The 17,938-nt window shown below is 47.5% G+C and overlaps 1 protein-coding gene and 1 long non-coding RNA gene across 7 annotated transcripts in view; one reads left to right on the top strand and one right to left on the bottom strand.

Moving 5' to 3' along the window:
• Window positions 1-17,938, top strand: part of LOC132488544 (uncharacterized) — a 44,355-nt gene that overhangs the window by 4,838 nt on the left and 21,579 nt on the right. The gene's annotated exons all lie outside the window — the stretch shown is intronic.
• LOC132488543 (A-kinase anchor protein 13-like) overlaps window positions 5,337-17,938 on the bottom strand; it is a 139,171-nt gene continuing 126,569 nt past the window's right edge. The window contains 1 exon segment of the mRNA XM_060096842.1: window positions 5,337-5,620. Within this exon segment, the coding sequence (XP_059952825.1) occupies window positions 5,393-5,620 (228 nt within the window). The 3' untranslated portion in view covers window positions 5,337-5,392.

Below are 17,938 nucleotides of genomic sequence, written 5' to 3' on the forward strand. Positions count from 1 at the left end.
AAAGCCATGGCGATTGCATCCTGCATCCAGAGTTCAAGTTCTGCTGCATCCCAGCTGGGCTTGCGAGACCCTGGGCAGCAAGTCCCTTAACCCGTGAGCACCTGTATTGTTTGCGGCTTTGGAAATCCGAGGGAGCGCGATCTACAGCTCCATTCAGGCAACAGACATTTATTCAGCACCTTCTGAATGGCTCACCCTGGCCAAGAAACTGGGAAGGGAAAGTCAGGTTCAAAGAGGGTCTGTCCTTGCAAGCTCGGCCTCTGGCCTGGGAGACAGACACGTAGTCCGGTGGTTATGGGTCAGCGCTAGGCTGTGCGTGGCGTGGCCAGAGCCATTGGACACGTGAGGAAATGCACTGTTGTTTGTGCCTCGATTCCTAATGTGGCCAACGAATGCTTTCTGCCGTCTCTTTTTCTGCCAGGATCTGCGATGCAGCAGAGAACAAGGCAAGGTCCCCACCCTCCTGGGGCCCCCATTCAACTGGGGGAGGCAGACCACAGCTGGATAAAATACATAGAGCTGCGGTTGGGCTGCAGAAAGCAGACGGGGAGGTGTGAGGAAGAGGATCAAGGTGGGGCATCTGCTTAGACGAGGGGGCTCTGGGCTGGTGACATTTGAGCCGAGACCTCCAAGACGGCGAGAGGCAGGTGTGGGAAGATCCGAGGAAGGGGGTGCCCAGCAAGTGCACAGGCTGGGAACATGGTGGACTGGGGAGGGGGTTGAGACGAGACCCAGAGAGAGGCTGCAGCCATTCCATTCTGGAATCTTCTGATGCATAGGGAGCCTAAGGAAAACATGTTCCTTTTAAGTTGTTTTATTGTCTTTAATTTCAATCATACATCAGCAGGTTCCCTTTATAAACAAACAATATAAGAAGAAATGGAGCATGGTATGAAAGTGGCCCCATCCTTGGTATCTGTCAGCAGTTTGGGGCGTACTGTTCTCATGCCCCTTTTCATATAGAGATTTTGTGCTTACGTAATTTGGATCACACTCAGTACTCCACAGTGTCTATCATTTACTGTGTGGTGGATCTCTTTCTCTTTTCACAGCAGTGTAGTATTCCACGGTGCGGCCAGACCACCATCTTTCAGCTCACAGTCTCCTAACAGGAGATGTTTTGGTTGTGTCTGATCTTTCTTCCCCCCAGTACAATCCATGAAGTCATGCACATCCTTGATCATACGTCTTTCTGGTCTTTAAATTTTCATTGTGAAAACCAAGTGCCGTCTGCGAAGACTAATAAGCCAGTTTTCTCTCCCATTGATGGTGTCTGGGAGCCCACTTCCCCACGTCCTCACCACGCTTCTTATTATCCACATTTTCCCTTTTAGCTAATGTGATGGGGGAAAAGGATCTCATTATTCCTTAAAAAAAAAAAAAAAGTGATCCAGTTTATTCAGGCTTTCTCTTTTTATTGTAATCCATCGTTGTTTTTTCCAGAGGATCAAGGTTTAGCGAGCGCTGCCTCTCGCTGGTCTGACCGCGGCTTCAGCGAAGCCTTTGCCCTGTGTACTCATCTGTGAAATGAGGTCCTTTTAACCCCCGCCCTGCCCCCTGCCAGGCTGCTGCGTTTTGGGCATGGGAAAACATTCCTGAAAGTTCATTTTATGCTGAAAAGCTCTGCAGACATCATGGGTTTTACTAGTGAAAGGCAGATGTCTGGAGCCTGGAACATTTGAATGGATGTGAGTGTTTCTAAAAAGCCAGTGTGTCCAGGGGAGGGACTGGGCTGGCTTTAGGTGGGACGTCTGCCTTGCATCCCTGAGATGGGGAGGGCCTCACCCAGCCGAGTCCAAGAAATGAGCCAGGAGGGCAGAGAAAGTTCTCTAGCTGGTCCTCTAGCTGGTCTAGGGACAGGCTCAGAAAGGGGCATTGGTCACCACCGACTTGATCCCCCATTTACCTGTTGGTAGAGACCAAGGGCTGGGGCTCCTAGAACTTTGTGTATTTCCATGTTTGTTACTTTGGGGGTCCTTGTGTGTTTTCTTGTAACAGGAGGCTTTAAAATAAGCCAAAGATTGACAGAAGGGCCCTTGTACTTGATTTGGAGACAGAAGGTGGGGAAGCTGTGGGGATTGATAAAGGAAAGGTGGGATCAGGGCCAAGGAAATCCAGGCCCATGTGGTCCCTGGGCGGCCTCAGGCCCCATGATGCAGGAGCCAGGGAGCTGGCTGGGCCCCTGGAGGAATTCATCACTGCTGGGATTCAGGTGCCTGGGGTGTATATAGCTAGGCTCTCCTGTACTTCCCCAAGTGGGCTCTAACACAGCGGGTCCACACCTTGGGGAGCAGCATCCAGGCTTGGCTGCGATTGCCCTGCTGCCGCCTGGTACCTAAGCCCTGGTGGAGGCTTCTGTTATCCCCACCAGCCCGACCTGGTTGGGACAGATGTGGGGAGCTGGGGGGGACTAGGCCACAGACAGGAAGGTGGACAGACATGGGGGGGCGGTGATAGCAGCGGACGAACAAGCAGGTGGACAGAGGGCTTTGGTCGGGAGGCATCCTGCCTTTGTACCTCTGCAGCCGGTGGGCAGGAGGAGAGAAGGCTGAGACCTTGGATGCAGGCACATCTTTGCATTTGCTAGGCATCCCATGGTTCTGAGGGTTGGGTTTTTCATGAAGGGAGTGAGGGGAGCATCTCACTCAGGAGCTGGCTCGAGGGCAGTCCGTGAGGGCAGGGGCAGAGTGGGCTGCCCTTTCTGGGCCCCACCCCACTGCCACCCCCAGCCCAGCTTGCAGGGGTTTGTGGAGTCAGAGTGAGGTCGAGTCGCCAGGTTTTGTTTCAGGCACCAGGATTGACTGGTCTGTCCATGTTGCAGGAAGTTGCAGCTGCTATTTTTACTGCTCCAACTAGGACTTTTTACAGGAAGGTACAGTTACAAGCAAAATGTCAGGGTTTGGCTGGCCAGCTGATCCCTGGGAGGCTGCCACAGGCCAAGGCAGGGACGATGGTGGTGTCGGTGGGTGTGTAGAGCGAGACTCATTTGCACGTGGACACATCCCTACCCTGGGTGCTGGGTGGCTTCCTGTGACCTGCTTGCAGCGTCTATATAGTTTTCCTCTAGGCAGAAAAGAGGACTTTGCCGGGATTTATCCAAGTTAGTGCACCTGAACACGTTATGATTGGCTGGTCATGAGATTATGAAGCCAATCTGGGGAGCTGTAAGCCATTCTGTTCCGGACTGCTCAGCAAGTTGAAATTTTGTTAAATGAAATTATTGAGACCCTACGGTGTGGTAGCCACACTGCTAAGTGCTAGAGGTAGAGATGGATCAGACAGACCCCACCCTAGAGCATCACCCATGCAGCATTAAGGATGCAGAAAGTGCCATCTCTGAACCCTTTGGACAAGCACCTGGTATGTTTTTAATTTATATGCCTTATGGCCAGAGGCCAAGCAGGGCTTACGTTAGCTTCTGTTGTGGCCTAACGGATCACCACTAACTTAGTGGCTTAAACAGTACCTATTTATTAGCTCACAGTTCTGTAGGTCAGAAACCTGGGCTGGCTCAACCGGGTTCTCTGGTTAGGCTTTCACAAGTCCAAGGTCAAGTACCAGCTGGACTGGGCTCTTATCCTGAGGCTCTGGGGGAGAATCTGCTTCCAGACTCATTCAGGTTGTTAGGAGAATCAAGTTCTTGGTGGTTGTAGGACTGAGGTCCCTCTCTCCTCCCTGGCTGTCAGCTAGGTGCTGATCTTGGCTCCTACAGGCTGCTGCATTCCATGCCAGATACCCCCTACCCCACCCCATCTCTAAGCAGCAGTGGAGCGTCAGATCCTTTCCTGCTTCAGATCTCTGACATCAAGTTCTGCAATCAGCTGAAGAAAACTCTGCTTTAAAGAGCTCATGTGATTAAGTCAGGCCCACTCAGAGCATCTCCCTATTTTAAGGCCACCTGATTAGTTAGTAACATCATTAATTATATCTGCAAATCCCTTTGCTATGTAGGTAACATGGTCACAGGAGTAAGACCAGGTGTGGAGATCAGGGTGCCATCCTTGGATTTTCCTGCCAAGGGCTTGTGCCAGCAGGGGCTACAACAGCAACAGTATTGATAACAGCAGGTCTCATGAATAGAGTGAATTTTGTGTGTCCCACCATACTGGGCTCTTTACATGGACCTTCTCATTTAATTCTCAGGATAGCACATTGACACTTATTCCACCCGCCCCATTTTCCAGATGAGTAAAACTGCGGCTCAGAGAATATAAGTACCTTGGGCCAGTCATACAGGTCGAAACAGCAGTGCTGGGATTTGAGACCAGGACCTTAGCGCCTAACCACCCCCTCAGGGTGCTCGAGGCCAGCATCTCCAGTTTGATTACTGTGATTTGCAGAACACCGTGTAGGACAGGGATGAGGGTTGCTCTTTCCCATCCAGCATTTAAAATACTTAAATGTGAAACATAGCAATCATATTGCAGGTTAACACAGCAGACACTGAGGACCTCTCGCGTGGATCTTTTTGATTCTTATTCCAGTGGGTATTTGTGGTTAATCTACTTCCCATTCAGCAGTATTATCGATCTAATGTATTCCAGGCAGCAAAGATGACACAGACTAGTGTCCTCGATGAATTGAAAATAAAAATAAAGGCAGAGTACCCAATGCCCTGAAGGAATAAATAATGCTGGACTAGAGAAGAACCCTCACAGCACCACAGCAAAGGGCCAACAGGGATTAGAATGTTAATGGTAGGAGACAAGACAAAAATGTTCTCTTTACTCTCTGCCGTGTTCCTGGTGCATAGCACAGTGCCCAGCACATGGTAGGTGCTCAGAACTTCCTTGTCAGGTTAATTTTCTCAGTATCTACTATGTACGAGGCCCTGTACACGTCAGACAGATGTCAAGTCCAGGGGAGTGTGTGAGCGTGAAAAGAGAGGGCTTATGGAGAGAGGGAGTGGGGATGGGAGAGCCAGAAAGTCCAGCATGTGCCCCAGTGAATGGTGGTGTCCCAGCGAGTGGCTGGGGATCAGATTGCACAAGGCTTGGATGTCCAAGCCTCCTTGAAGCTTTTGAGCAGGAGAGAATGATGGTCAAAAGTGAAGACCGGATTGCCTGGAGTGGGGAAGACTGGGGACAGGGCCTGTTCATAGCCCATTCCGCAGCTGTGAAGTCCTCACCTTGTTTCCGACGCAGGACTAGCTACACAAGGGACCCGGGAAGGAGGATTTAATGGAACTTGGTGGCCGAACGATATGCTAAAAATGTATGTATGAATGAGTTGCAGTTTCTGGGCACCCATGTATTTGGCTATAAATACACATGACATATGTAATTTCAAGAGACCAAGAATCATCAACTGCGAAGCCCAAGGGCAGCAGCCCATGCGTGGCCCCTGTAGTTTGCCGTCTCAGGCGCTGCCCTCTGCAGACCACTGAGGTCTGTTATTTGGGGGAAAATGAGGGGTCCTGTGGCGAGAAGAAAGCATCCGGTGATGGAGGGAGGCGCAGAGCAGGCTGGGTTCTTCGAGGGGAGGCCGGCCAGCGGGCATCAGAGGGCGCCAGCTCCTGTGCCCACACGTCCATGCAAGCTGGGGAGGGGCCGAGACCTTCCAGGCAGGTGATTCCACTCTCACTGCCCTTCACTTCCCATGGCAGTTTCTTTTTCAAGTCCTTTAAAAAAAAAACATGGTTAATGTGTGGAGGATGAGGAAGTTTTGCTAACCCACTGTTCTCACAGTGTGGTCCCGGACGGTCCCTGGGACTTTTTCGGGGTCCACGGGGTCAAAACTGTTTTCATAGTAACACCCAGATATTATTTGCCTTTTTCACCCATTCCCTCCAAGTGCATAACCCCGTGACCCAATGTTTTCCGGATGACCATTGCATGAAGTTACTAAATCATGCTCATGTAAGTGAGCCAGAGTGCAAGACAGACCCAGGAGACGGGAAGGTCATGGAGTACACAAGCACCACACGGGCTCAGGTCCCACACTGCAGCTAATCTTTAAGAAACTAGTGCTTGACAAGTCTTAGTGTTTTGTCAAAGAGGAATATCCAAAATCTTCTATAAAGGCTCTTAAAATCTGTTCCCTTTTCCAACTCCCTGTCTGTATGAGGCTGGATTTTCTTCTAGTCTTCACAATGAAAACATTTTACAATGTTTAGGAGTATGGGATTAACACTTATACACTACTATATATAAAATAGGTAAGCAATAAGGATTTACTGTATAGCACTGGGAACTATATTCAGGATCTTGTAATGACCTATGATGGAAAGTCATCTAAAAATATATATATAACAATCAGTTTGCTGTACACCTGAAACTAACACAATATTGTAAATCAACTATACTTCAATTTAAAAACACCACGACATTTTACAACAAATTGAATGCAGAAGCAGTTAGAGAGTCTGGCCACTGTTCTCAATAAAATAAATTTTTTTTTTGAAACTAGATTTATGAAAACCAACTGTTATTTGTGCTAACATATAATGAGTTTATTATTGTTCTTCAGGCACCTAGTATACATTTGAATTTTGTCTCAGTTTTAATTTTGTCTGTGATAACTCTCAATAGGTTAAACCACGTAACAGAAGCCCTTTAGGGTCCTCAATCGTTTTCACATTGTAAAAAGGTCCTGAGACCAAACCATTTGAGAACAGGTGTGCTAGGCCAAGCCCTTGCAAGCTGGGGTCTGGGTGTGGGCCCTGAACCCAGCTCTGTTCATCTGTTTTCCCCTTTTAGTCCCTTGGCAATCCTGCGAGGTTGGTTGTGATGATTTTCACGTCCATTTTACAAATGTGGAAACGGAGGCACTGAGCATTTGAATACCCAGCACAAGCCTCGCAGTATAGAGGTGGCAGTGCCAGCAAGCAGGGAGGTGCCAGACCGACATCCCTGTTCCCCAGGCAGGGAGGAAGGCAGGCGCCTGAGAGAGAGCTTGTAATGCAGGCCTGGTCTGTGTCCTCAAGTTACGTGCTGTTGGATGTAGTGTGAGCTCTTCAGGGTGGCACAGGGCCTGGCAGGTGGGGAGGCACACTTCTACACCCTTCCTCCTTTCCTGAGGCCCAGGAAGGCAGACTCAGGTTTGCTAAGTGACAGCGAGGCACTTGGGAAATCCAGTGTTTTTCATTAAAAACAGCATCTCCTGTTCAGGCGCACAGGGCGTTTACAGTCAGGAAGGTAGTTCTTTCTAAACAGCCCACGTCATGCCTTTCGAGCAGGGACTTGGGAGCAAAACAGCTTTGAATACTGAGGACGTGTGCGCGTTTCTTACCTTCTCTGAGCCTCAGTTTGCCCACCTGTACAATAGGGGCCGTGACGCCTCAAAGAGGTGCCGTAAGGATGAAACGAAAGAAGGCATGTACAGGGCCTGGTGCAAAAGCTCGCTCACAGCCAGGTGTGAAAAAAAGTGACCCCGGGACTTCCCTGGCGGTCCAGTGGTTAGGACTCAGCACTGCACGGGGCACAGGTTCGACCCCTGGCCGGGGAACTAAGATCCCACATGCGTGGCACGATCCCCCTGCCAAAAGTGACCCTGCATCCGGCACAGTGTCCGGCAGGTTCAGGGGTGTGTGTGGTGGGGACAGCCTCCCCGCCCTCCTCCCCAGCGGTAGCTATCAACCCATTTCTCACCCAGCCTACTAGAGACAGTCTGCAACCCCAGCAGGTGTGTGTGTGTGTGTATTACGTGTCTATGTGTATGACTAGGTAGTCGGTTTTTAACAGATGTAAGAGATGGCATCCTATTCATAGCACTTCTCGTTTTAGCAGAGAAGGCCAGTTGCTTATTTTTTTATATATATAGTTCTGTAGTACTCCATTGTATGAATGAACCACTATTTCTTTAACTGGGCCTCTTGCCTGTGAACATTGAGGCTGTTTCCAGCCTTTTGCTTGCAGCCAAGAGGGAACATGCAAGTGTGATGGAGGGCAGGATTCCTGGGCATGGAGAGGCTGGGGCAGAGGGCTTTTGTCATTTTGAAAGATCTTAGCAAAGTGCTCTCCAGCTCTCCCCTGCCCTCCTCCCTCTCCATGGGAGGGGAGAAACAGAGCTGTGTCTTGGGCTTTAGCAATTGAGGCACATTCCCATTCTGGTTCGACAGCAGCCCTGGCAGCCTGGAGTAGAACGAAGCTTCGAGAGCACAGGGAGAAAGAAATCCACGAAGAAGTAGCCGGTGCTTGACTTTTTTTTTTTTCCTTCTGTCCTGTTGTGCTTGTGCATTTTCCTCCCAGGCTGTCACTCCAGGTGGCTCACTGCAAGTGATATCTAGGCCACAGTGCTCTTAATGAGTCCATCTGTGGGCCTCTGTGGGCCTCTGTGACTCTTTCAGGGGACCAGACAGTAAGAGAGACAGCCTCCCTCCAGGCCCCCAGCCTCCCTCTGTTTGCCAAGGGCCCGGCCAGTCCTGCTGAGGAGGGAGGAACCCAGGACCAAGAGGCGATGTTTGCTTTGTACGGGGTCTGTTCTCTGCCCCTGCTTGTTCCTCTCTGTCTCGCTCTGGATAAATGAAAGGAAACAAGTGATTTCAACAGATGGGCGAACCTGAGCACCAAGTCCCCTCTGTGGTGAGACCAGGGATGTCCATTTCATTGGCCCCGCTCCCGTCTGCAGCAATAGCTGGGCTTGCAGACCCCCAGCCTCGGGGGCCAGAGACAGTCCAGGCGGCCCCACTGAGTTGAGGGGCAGCAGGATGCGGCAGTGGAAGCCAGGTGGCAGCTTCTCTCGGCCCTTCCCTGCCGAATTTGGAGGCATCTGAGCCACTCCTCCCTTAGCTGAAAGAAGCCTCTTTGTTGCAGCGGTGGTTTCATTAAGCATGGTAACCAGAGCTTCTATGACAGTATGACGTCACACATCTGTAATTCTTCTCCAAAGATTTTTATCTCAAGAGAATACAGTGACTCATAATACACCACAGCAAAGACATTATTTGTTCGTTGGATACAAACGCAAAACTATGGATGAATGAATTAGTAAGTCATGGTGCTTATATACTTCACAGACATTAAAAATTACAGCTGACAACCCCAGAGACGCTGGGATAAACCAACCGGTTCATCCCAGTGTCTGCATGCAGGAGACCCCTGATCAATCTGTGTTCAGTGGTGAATGAAGGATAGGAGCATGCAAACTCTGTGAATGGTAAAAACAATCTGAAATTGTGTTCTATAGTTGCAACAATGTAAAATGTTTGTTATGGGATAAAAGCTGAAAATAATAAGCCAAAGTGAAAATAGTCATTGTGTTTGCAGTGGCTGTCAACCTTATCACTTCCCCCCACAAACCTTTTTGGACCTTTTATTGCTAATTGCACTCAACCCCCCTCCCCGCCATAAATTTTAATACCAGATACGCTATAAGTCTGTGTTCTGTATGTATGTCTGTGCTTTGTACCTACAACAAGTAAGATTTTTTTCTGTCTTCCAAGAACCAGTTTTTGCCTCCTTAGGACAGTGTTCCTGCCCACCACCTCCTGACCCCCTCGACCCCCCATGAGAACGTCTGTGTCGGGGCTGTGATTCCTGGGGATTGTCATCTTTTGTGTCTTGCCTTCACTTTTGTGTTGTCTTCTCAGTAAAAATGACTGAGCTCCTGGGTGTGCCTGTTGGCCTATCTCACTTGGTTCGTGGAGCTCCCACTCAGAAGAGGGGGTCCTGGGCAGAAAAGGGGGCGCCAACCATCTGTGGCTGCGTCTGCTGGGCTGGGCGTATGGCTGGGCAGTCATTACAGGGAGTCATTCCCACATCTCCCTGCCCGGTGTCCCAGCCTAAACAAAGCACTCAGACCAGTGCCTAGTACATAGTAAGTGCTCAGTCACTATGACTTACATTGGTAGTAGTACTGTTGTCATTACCATTCATCTCTGAGCTGCTGTTTTCTTGTCTGTAAATTACAAAACTAATAGGGCATATGGCAGGATCGCACCTCTAGTGCTGTCCTGGTGAACGAAGCCATGTGACTCGTTTTAGCTAATGAGATGGGGACAGAAGTGATGTGCGTCTTTCTAAGGCCAAGCACCGAATTGGCAGTGCCACTTTCCAGAGCGTTCTCTATTTTCTATTGTCATGGTGACTGGTGACGTGGCGACTACTCTGTCATCTGGGTCCCTGGGAGTGACAGTGATGAGAAGAGTACTCTCTCCTCCCCACCCCAACCACCAACTAACCCCCAGTGCATGTAGCGTAAGCGCGAAATGTTTCTGTCCCCAAAGCCACCGAGATTCGGGGTGTTTGTTGCTGCAGCACAACCTAGCCCATCTTGATTAAAACAGAGTCATAACCTTGTCAGGCTTGGTTGTGAGGATGAAATCTTCCATGTAAGATGCCCAGCACAGTTTGGATACATGGTAGTCATGTGCTCCACGCAGCTCCCTTCCCGGCCAGAATTCCCTGTTGATTCTTTGCAGCAGGTGTTGCTTCTTCCTACAGCAGAGTTTCACAGACCTTGAGCCCTTACCCCTGTCCTCTGCCTTTTCTGGGAAGGCAGAGCCTGTTGCCTGGGAAAGGCCAGGGCAGCGCACCACCCAGACCCTTCCTCCAGAAGTGGCCCGCCCACTCCGGCAGAGCTGGCATCCATCCCCATAGCATCTCTCAACTTGGAATAACAGCTCTGGCTCCCCGTTGACCAGAGGCTGCTGGCAGCCTGAGACCTGGCTGTCAATCACAGGAGCTAAAGTGGCCGCCCTTCCTCAAGTGTGCCTAACTAACATTCGTGTGCATCGAGTAAAAAGGCTGGAGCACGTGGAGAAGGCGCTGAGGCATTTGCCTGCCCCTCTGGGTCTGCTGGGACCACGTTCCCCTTCCTGGCTCTGGGTGCAGGAAGTTGGGCCATGTGTAGGATTCAGTGCCCACCTGGGACTGTGTGTGTGAGTGTGTGTGACCCTTTTGAGAGGGTACAGTTGCACTGTTGCTCACGCCCTCAGGACAGCAGGTGGGAACCGGGCTGTCTCACACTGTGCCTTGTCAGAGGGTGTGGAAGGCTTGGGCTTCTGTCCAGAGGGGGCGAGCTCAGGGGCGGGCTCCACCCTTCGTGGGACATTCTGGCACTGCCTGAAGAGAACCCCATTTAGTACCAAGCAGGGTATGAAGCAGACACCGTCACCCCTTCCTGAACCTCACTCCATTCTAGAACCACCACCCGCATGGCCAGTGCATTCGCCTGCCAGAGGGCCCCGGGCTTGCAGCGAGGCAAGGATTGGGTAAGGCTGGGGGCTGGGGTAGGGCGGAGTAGCATCCAGCAGGCTAACCACGGGAGAGCAGGAGGCATGCGTGCTTTGCACAATTCCCGTGACTCACTGCGGATTTGAAGTCTTTCAAAATCAAAAGCTGAAAAACAAGATCAAAATAAATAAATACACAGCAAAAAATATAAACAGTTTTAACCTGTTGGATTTTCAATAAAAATTCAGGTAATACGACTTCTGAATAAATATATATAAAGTTGTTTTTTGTTTTCTTTTTAAAAGAAAGGGCCATTGGAAGGTAGCAAACATCTAGGGAAAGGACCCATTGCTGACAATTCCCTTGTATCTAGAATGATCTGTGGCTCTGATTCAGTTATAGCAGTCATACTGATTTTACTTTCACTTAACAATTAGATTTGTCTGCTTCATACGGTGCTTAGTTTGTTTTTGAAAATTGGACGGATGGCTGCCCCTGCACCCCGTGGGCTCCCCGAGGTGTGTGTGTCCCCCAGACATGGACAGGGTGGGGATTTGAGCTGCAGTATCACAGGGCGTCCTCTCGGAACCCCGCTCCTGGGAACCTTGTTGTAGCACGCCGCCCTGCACAGCCCTGATATCTGATAGTGTTGGAATCCTTCATTATCACAGTTCTGGAGTAACCCAGATCCAGCAGGCTTGAAGAAAAACCTTTAGTGTTTTTCCTGACTATAAAAATATTACATACTCATTAAAAAAAAATCAAACAACTTAAAAATGAATAGAGTAGACAGTGAAAATCCCCTTTTTTTTTCGAAGTGGAGGTTGGGGTAATGTCTGCTGTGTTCTTTATTCAGTGACGGTGGTAATGACAACAGCAACAATAATAAAACAGCTGGCCGAGTAAGCAGGAGAGGGCCAGGCCGTCCCAAATGCTTGTCATCGACGGTCTCATTTAAGTCTCAAACAAACCTATAAAGTAGCAGCTGTTTTCGTCATCACTTTATGATTGAGAAAAATAGCCCAGAGAGGTGAATTAACTTTCTCAGGGTCACCAGTAAGGGCTGAGCTGTCTTCAGGGACCCTGTTCCTGTGCACTGGCTTTGAGGAGCTGTGAGTTTCCCCGGGTCTGCTTTGTCACAGGTGTGTCAGTGGAGCTGGGGCAGAACCCCCTGGGAGATACAGCTTCAAAATACTTGCTGCCCCTCCCCTCTGCGGGCTGGGGTTCACCTGCTGCAGCTGGAATGTCCAAGGCGAATTCTTCGCTTACACGACTGGCCCCAGGGTTCACATGCCACTGGCCCTGTGTGATAGCGCCCCTGCCTGTCCCTGGCCTTTCTCTTCCCTGAAGGGCCGATGGTTTGCACCCAGCCTTTGCACCTGCTGCTTCTCTGCCTGAACCCTCCTTTCCCCGCCATCACATCCGGGCTCCGCTCATCACTTGAAGTTTCATCCCACGTGTCTCCTCTTCACAGGGGCCTAAATGAGCCCACCGTCGTCTTGTCCCTCTGTGGCCCATTGCCATTTTATTTTCTTCATAGAACTCCCAGGAAGTGAAAGTGTCCTGTTCACTGGTTTGGTTCCTTATCGCTGGTCTGTCTGCCCCCTTCTATACCGCCAACCACAGAGTGCAGCCCCATGGGGGCAGGAACTCTGTCTCTGTGCATCCCTGTCTCCCTGCCTGGCACGTGGGAATTGTTTGGGAAGCTTCTGGTGGATGCGCGAGTCAGAACCACATTACCTGCAACCCCTCAGCTGGGCCCTGGGATTTTCTGGCTCCCTCTGGCCACCAGCGAAGAGTGACGGAGTTGACACCCTCATTTAGAAAACTGCTAACTCCTGGCTGGGGGTGGAAGGCGAGGAGGGCATTAGCGCTGCAGGACAGAGCTGGACCTCCCAGAGAGTGACCCCCAAAATGCAGTTTTGATTGATTCTGGTGCCTTCTTCTCTGAGAGTGGAGGTCTTTAGATCTTAGTCACTGGCATCTTCAGAGAGCTTGGCAAGTTTTCTTCTGAAGATCTTGCCTCTTGGCTAGTTTGTTTACTTATGTATTTGGCTAACTTTCCAAGGAGGATGAAAGGTGAGCTGGGCACCTTGCTATTTGGTGCTTTTTTTCCGCAATTTTGTTTTATTATTATGTTTTTAAATAAATTATTTTTGGCTGCGTTGAGTCTTCGTTGCAGTGCGCGGGCTTCTCATTGCGGTGGCTTCTCTTGTGGAACACAGGCTCTAGGAGTGTGGGCTTCAGTACTTGTGGCGCATGCGCTTGGTTGCTCCGCAGCGTGTGGAATCTTCCCGGACCGGGGCTCGAACCCGTGCCCCCTTCATTGGCAGGCAGATTCTTAACCACTGCGCCACCAGGGAAGTCCCTTTTTGCAATTTAAAAACTATATATATCGGGCTTCCCTGGTGGCGCAGTGGTTGAGAGTCCGCCTGCCGATGCAGGGGACACGGGTTCGTGTCCCGGTCCGGGAAGATCCCACATGCCGTGAAGCGCCTGGGCCTGTGAGCCATGGCCGCTGAGCCTGCGCGTCCGGAGCCTGTACTCCGCAACGGGAGAGGCCACAACAGTGAGAGGCCCGCATACCGAAAAAAAAAAAACTATATAAATATTATATTGGAGTATATTTGATTTACAATGTTGTGTTAGTTTCAGGTGTACAGCAAAGTGATTCAATTAGACGTACACATATATTCATTCTTTTTCATATTCTTTTCTCATATAGGTTATCACAGAATATTGAGTAGACTTCCCTGTGCTGTACAGTAGGTCCTCATTGATTATCTGTCTTATATGTAGTGGTGTGTATATGTTCATCCCAAGCTCCTAATTTACCATTCCCCCCCTCCACGTTTCCCTTTTGATAACCATGAGTTTGTTTTCGATATCTGTAAGTCTGTTTCTGTTTTGTGAATAAGTTCATTTGTATCATTTTTTGATAAGTGATATCAAAGGGATATAAGTGATATCATGTATTTGTCTTTGTCTGACTTCACTTAGTATGATAATCACTAGGTCCATCCATGTTGCTGCAAATGGCATTATTTCCTTCTTTTTCATGGCTGAGTAATATTCCATTGTAGGTATGTACCACATCTTGTTGATCTATTCCTCTGTCGATGGACAGTTAGTTTGCTTCTGTATCTTGGCTGTTGTAAATAGTGCTGCAGTGAACTTGGGGTGCATGTAACTTTTCGAATTATGGTTTCCTCCTTATATATGCCCAGTAGTGGGATTGCAGGATCATTTGGTAGTTCTATTTTTAGTTTTTTAAGGAACCTCCATACTGTTCTCCATAGTGGCTGTATCAATTTACATTCCCACTAACATGTAGGAGGGTTCCCTTTTCTCCACACCCTCTCCAGCATTTATTGTTTGTAGACTTTTTGAGGATGGCCACCCTGACTGGTGTGAGGTAATACATCATTGCAGTTTTGATTTGCATTTCCCTAATAATTAGCGATGTTGGGCATCTTTCCATGTGCTTTTTGGCCATCCATATGTCTTCTTTGGAGAAACGTCCATTTAGATCTTCTGTCCATCTTTTTTATTGGGTTGTGTTTTTTGGATACAGAGCAGCATATGCTGTTTGTGTATTTTGGAGATTAATCCCTGTCGGTTGCTTCATTTGCAAGTATTTTCTCCCATGCTGTGGGTTGTCTTTTCATTTTGTTTATGGTTTCCTTTGCCGTGCAGAAGCTTTTATGTTTAATTAGATCCCATTTGTTTATTTTTGTTTTTATTTTCATTAGGAGGTGGATCCAAAAAGGTACTGCTGTGAGTTATGTCAAAGAGTGTTCTGCCTATGTTTTCCTCTAAGAGTTTTATAGTGTCCAGCCTACATTTAGGTCTTTGGTCCATTTTGAGTTTATTTTTGTGTATGATATTAGAGAATGTTCTAATTTCATTCTTTTACATGTAGCTGTCCGGTGTTCCCAGCATCACTTATTGAAGAGGCTGTCTTCTCGCCATTGTATATTCTTGCCTCCTTGGTCATAGATTAGTTGACCATAGGTGCATGGGTTTATTTTTAGGCTTTCTATCCCATTCCATTGAGCTATATTTCTGTTTTTGTGCCAGTACCATACTGTTTTGATGACTGTAACTTTGTAGTATAGTCGGAAGTCAGGGAGCCTGATTCCTCCAGCTCCATTTTTCTTTCTCAGGATTGCTTTGGCTATTGGGGGTCTTTTGTATCTCCATACAAATTAAAAAAATTTCTGTTCTAGTTCTGTGAAAACTGCCATTGGTAATTTGATAGGGATTGCACTGAATCTATAGATTGCCTTGGGTAGTATAGTCATTTTGACAATATTGATTCTTCCAATGCAAGAACATGGTGTATCTCTCCATGTGTTTGTGTCATCTTCGATTTCTTTCATTAGTGTCTTATTGTTTTCAGAGTACAGGCAGGTCTCTTGTCTCCCTAGTTAGGTTTATTCCTAGGTGTTTTATTTTTTCTGATGTGGTGGTAAATGGGATTGTTTCCTAAATTTCTCTTTCTGGATCTTTTGTCGTTAGCATATAGAAATGCAACAGATTTCTGTGTATTAATTTTCTTTCTTTTTTTAAAATAAATTTATTTATTTAATTTATTTATTATCGGGTCTTTGTTGCTGCACATGGGCTTTCTCTAGTTGCGGCGATTGGGGGCTACTCTTTGTTGCAGTGCACGTGCTTCTCATTGCGATGGCTTCTTGTGGTGGAGCATGGGCTCTAGGCGTGTGGGCTTCAGTAATTGTGGCACGAGGGCTCAGTAGTTGTGGCTCTCAGGCTCTAGAGTGCAGGCTCAGTAGTTGTGGCCCACGGGCTTAGTTGCTCCACGGCATGTGGGATTTTCCCGGACCAGGGATCGGACTCGTGTTCCCTGCATTGGCAGGTGGATTCTCAACCACTGCACCACCAGGGAAGTCCTGTATTAATTTTCTATCCTGCAACTTTACCGAATTCATTGATGAGCTCTAGTAGTTTTCTGATAGCATCTTTAGGATATTCTATGTATAGTTCATGTCATCGGCAAAGAGTGACAGTTTTACTTCTTCTTTTCCAATTTGGATTCCTTTTCTTTTTCTTCTCTGATTGCTGTGGTTAGGACTTCCAAAACTACATTGAATAAAAGTGGCGAGAGTGGACATCCTTGTCTAGTTCCTGATCTTAGAGGGAATGCTTTCAGCTCTTCACCATTGAGAACGATGTTAGCTGTGGGTTTGCCATATATGTCCTTTATTATATTGAGGTAAGTTCCCTCTGCCCACTTTCTGGAGACTTTTTATCATGAGTGGGTGTTGAATTTTGTCAGAAGCTTTTTCTGCATCTATTGAGATGATCACATGGTTTTTATTCTTCAGTTTGTTAATGTGGTATATCATACTGATTAATTTGTGGATATCGAAGAATCCTTGCATCGCAGGGATAAATCCCATTTGATCATGGTGTATGATCCTTTTTTAAAAAATTGTTTAAATTATTTTATTTTTTTACATCTTTATTGGAGTATAATTGCTTTACAATGGTGTGTTAGTTTCTGCTTTATAACAAAGTGAATCAGTTATACATATACATATGTTCCCATATCTCTTCCCTCTTGTGTCTCCCTCCCTCCCTCCCACCCTCCCTATCCCACCCCCCTAGGTGGTCACAAAGCACCGAGCTGATCTCCCTGTGCTATGCGGCTGCTTCCCACTAGCTATCTCTTTTACGTTTGGTAGTATATATATATCCATGCCACTCTCTCACTTTGTCACAGCTTACCCTTCCCTCTCCCCATATCCTCAAGTCCATTCTCTAGTAGGTCTGTGTCTTTATTCCCGTCTTATGCCTAGGTTCCTCATGACATTTTTTCCCTTAGATTCCATATATATGTGTTAGCATACAGTATTTGTCTTTCTCTTTCTGACTTACTTCACTCTGTATGACAGACTCTAGTTCCATCCACCTCACTACAAATAACTCAATTTCGTTTCTTTTTATGGCTGAGTAATATTCCATTGTATATATGTGCCACATCTTCTTTATCCATTCATCCGTTGATGGACACTTAGGTTGCTTCCATCTCCTGGATATTGTAAATAGAGCTGCAGTGAACATTTTGGTACATGACTCTTTTTGAATTATGGTTTTCTCAGGGTATATGCCCAGTAGTGGGATTGCTGGGTCATATGGTAGTTCTATTTGTAGTTTTTTAAGGAACCTCCATACTGTTCTCCATAGTGGCTGTACCAATTCACATTCCCACCAACAGTGCAAGAGTGTTCCCTTTTCTCCACACCCTCTCCAGCATTTACTGTTTCTAGATTTTTTGATGATGGCCATTCTGACTGGTGTGAGATGATATCTCATTGTAGTTTTGATTTGCATTTCTCTAATGAGTAATGATGTTGAGCATTCTTTCATGTGTTTGTTGGCAATCTGTATATCTTCTTGGGAGAAATGTCTATTTAGGTCTTCTGCCCATTTTTGGATTGGGTTGTTTGTTTTTTTGTTATTGAGCTGCATGAGGTGCTTATAAATTTTGAGGATTAATCCTTTGTCAGTTGCTTCATTTGCAAATATTTTCTCCCATCCTGAGGGCTGTCTTTTGGTCTTATGGTTTCCTTTGCTGTGCAAAAGCTTTGAAGTTTCATTAGGTCCCATGTGTTTATTTTTGTTTTTATTTCCATTTCTCTAGGAGGTGGGTCAAAAAGGATCTTGCTGTGCTTTATGTCATAGAGTGTTCTGCCTATGTTTTCCTCTAAGAGTTTGATATTGTCTGACCTTACATTTAGGTCTTTCATCCAGTTTGAGCTTATTTTTGTGTCTTGTGTTAGGGAGTGTTCTAATCTCAT

The sequence above is a fragment of the Mesoplodon densirostris genome, chromosome 4 (genome assembly GCF_025265405.1).
Source record: "Mesoplodon densirostris isolate mMesDen1 chromosome 4, mMesDen1 primary haplotype, whole genome shotgun sequence".
NCBI lineage: Eukaryota > Metazoa > Chordata > Mammalia > Artiodactyla > Ziphiidae > Mesoplodon > Mesoplodon densirostris.